At 35.9% G+C, this 786-nt stretch overlaps 1 protein-coding gene across 1 annotated transcript in view; it reads left to right on the top strand.

The window, feature by feature from the left end:
- The window catches only part of GTF2F2 (general transcription factor IIF subunit 2), a 265,374-nt gene that overhangs the window by 209,368 nt on the left and 55,220 nt on the right, over positions 1-786 (top strand). Inside the window, exon 5 of the mRNA XM_007947821.2 lies at positions 500-599. Within this exon, the coding sequence (XP_007946012.1) occupies positions 500-599 (100 nt within the window). The remainder of the gene's footprint in view (positions 1-499; positions 600-786) is intronic.

Below are 786 nucleotides of genomic sequence, written 5' to 3'. Positions count from 1 at the left end.
AAGGTTGAGCAATCTACTTCCATAATGATACTGCCTCAGAAACCCAAGGAGGGGTCGCTATAAGTCGAGTCCGATTCGACGGCACATAACAACAACAGCAGAGACCAAATGGTCAAAAATTACTCTAATGCAAAGTTGAGTAGGTAGAGGGAAGGGAAACTAGAGTACTGGAAATGGTACAACCAGAGTAAAATAAATGAGAATGATGACACATTGTGAAAAATGTAATCAACATTTCTGAATAATTTGTGTAGGGTTTGTTAAATGGAAACCTCATTTGCTGTGTAGTTTTAACTGAAACACAATAAAACATTTTTAAAAAGTCATAATACAGGTTTATATGTTTAGCATATAATACTAAGTATTATATTAAGGTTGATACATCTTCTGAGATTAATAACACAATATTACTTATAGAGTAAGAAAAATTATAAGAATAACTCATCAGTTTGACTCTGGTAAATAAGTAAGTTTGTTAAGAATGCCTTCTGTCTTTCAGATTGCAAATAGAAGAATCTTCCAAGCCTGTAAGACTATCACAACAGCTGGACAAAGTTGTAACAACCAATTACAAACCTGTGGCTAATCATCAATACAATGTAAGTGCTCTACAAGTCTGCCTTTGTTCTGTTATATCTTTCTTATTTCCTGTGTTATACTCATAGGCTCTGGTAGGACCTCAGCAATCAAGCAGCACCTAATACCAGGTAGAAATCCAGTGCCTCCCACGCTAGCCAGCCTCTTAAACACCTCAGTGCAAAGGAACACAGAACTTTCCAAACCATT

This window comes from Orycteropus afer, unplaced genomic scaffold (genome assembly GCF_000298275.1).
Source record: "Orycteropus afer afer isolate SDZICR_OR568_19922 unplaced genomic scaffold, OryAfe1.0 scaffold00194, whole genome shotgun sequence".
In the NCBI taxonomy this organism is placed as follows: Eukaryota; Metazoa; Chordata; class Mammalia; order Tubulidentata; family Orycteropodidae; genus Orycteropus; species Orycteropus afer.
This window is presented reverse-complemented; position numbering and strand designations above follow the sequence as displayed.